Below are 623 nucleotides of genomic sequence, written 5' to 3'. Positions count from 1 at the left end.
CGATGGCCTCGGGCCGGTAGCCCACGGGCACGCACTCGCCGTTGAAGCACCACTGCAAGTGGAAATAAAATGAGGTTTAAGGATGGAGTGACCGATGTCAAGGCAGGGAACCCGGCTGTGGGGATGCCCTAGTGCCTGTGGGAGGATTTGCGTGGGGAAACGGACCCAAACCTGCCCCCAGCCCCTCAAAAGGGGATTTGTAACCCAGTCTCAGCCCCAGGAAGAGCCAGTGAGGCAGAGCCATGGAAAAAGGCATAGGGGAGGTTTCGCAGGGAGCAAACCCCCGGTGCTGGGGCTTCAGGAGGGGACACTGAACCTAATGAGGAGAAACATCTACAGATAATTTTATAACTCTAGAGTTTTATGCTATCTGGGGCAGGAAAACCCTGTTCTGGAAAAGCAACGAGTGCCAGCTCCATCCCAGGGTACCAGAACCAGCATCACCCACGCAAGGATGACCTGAGCCAGGCTCCCCCGCACCTCATGCCCAAGAACAAGGTTTGTGCCCTCCTGCCATGGGAATTAACTGCGGGTTTCACCTTTTTAAGGCGTTTTCAGCCTCCCCAAAGGCAGTCCCTCCCCGGCAGCCTGCGTGCAGGACGAGGGGACGCCGCTCCCCGTTA

The 623-nt window shown here is 57.3% G+C and overlaps 1 protein-coding gene across 1 annotated transcript in view; it reads right to left on the bottom strand.

Moving 5' to 3' along the window:
* Positions 1-7: 7 nt before the first annotated feature.
* LOC104541253 (A disintegrin and metalloproteinase with thrombospondin motifs 7-like) overlaps positions 8-623 on the bottom strand; it is a gene marked incomplete at both ends in the record, with an annotated part of 12438 nt that continues 11822 nt past the window's right edge. The window contains 2 exons of the mRNA XM_010185257.1: positions 8-52; positions 602-623. The exon at positions 602-623 is cut by the window's right edge and continues 89 nt beyond it. Of these exons, the coding sequence (XP_010183559.1) occupies positions 8-52; positions 602-623 (67 nt within the window). The remainder of the gene's footprint in view (positions 53-601) is intronic.

Source organism: Mesitornis unicolor, unplaced genomic scaffold (assembly GCF_000695765.1).
Source record: "Mesitornis unicolor isolate BGI_N332 unplaced genomic scaffold, ASM69576v1 scaffold37065, whole genome shotgun sequence".
NCBI lineage: Eukaryota > Metazoa > Chordata > Aves > Mesitornithiformes > Mesitornithidae > Mesitornis > Mesitornis unicolor.
Note: the sequence above shows the minus strand (reverse complement) of the source record. Positions and strands in the feature narration are given on the sequence as shown.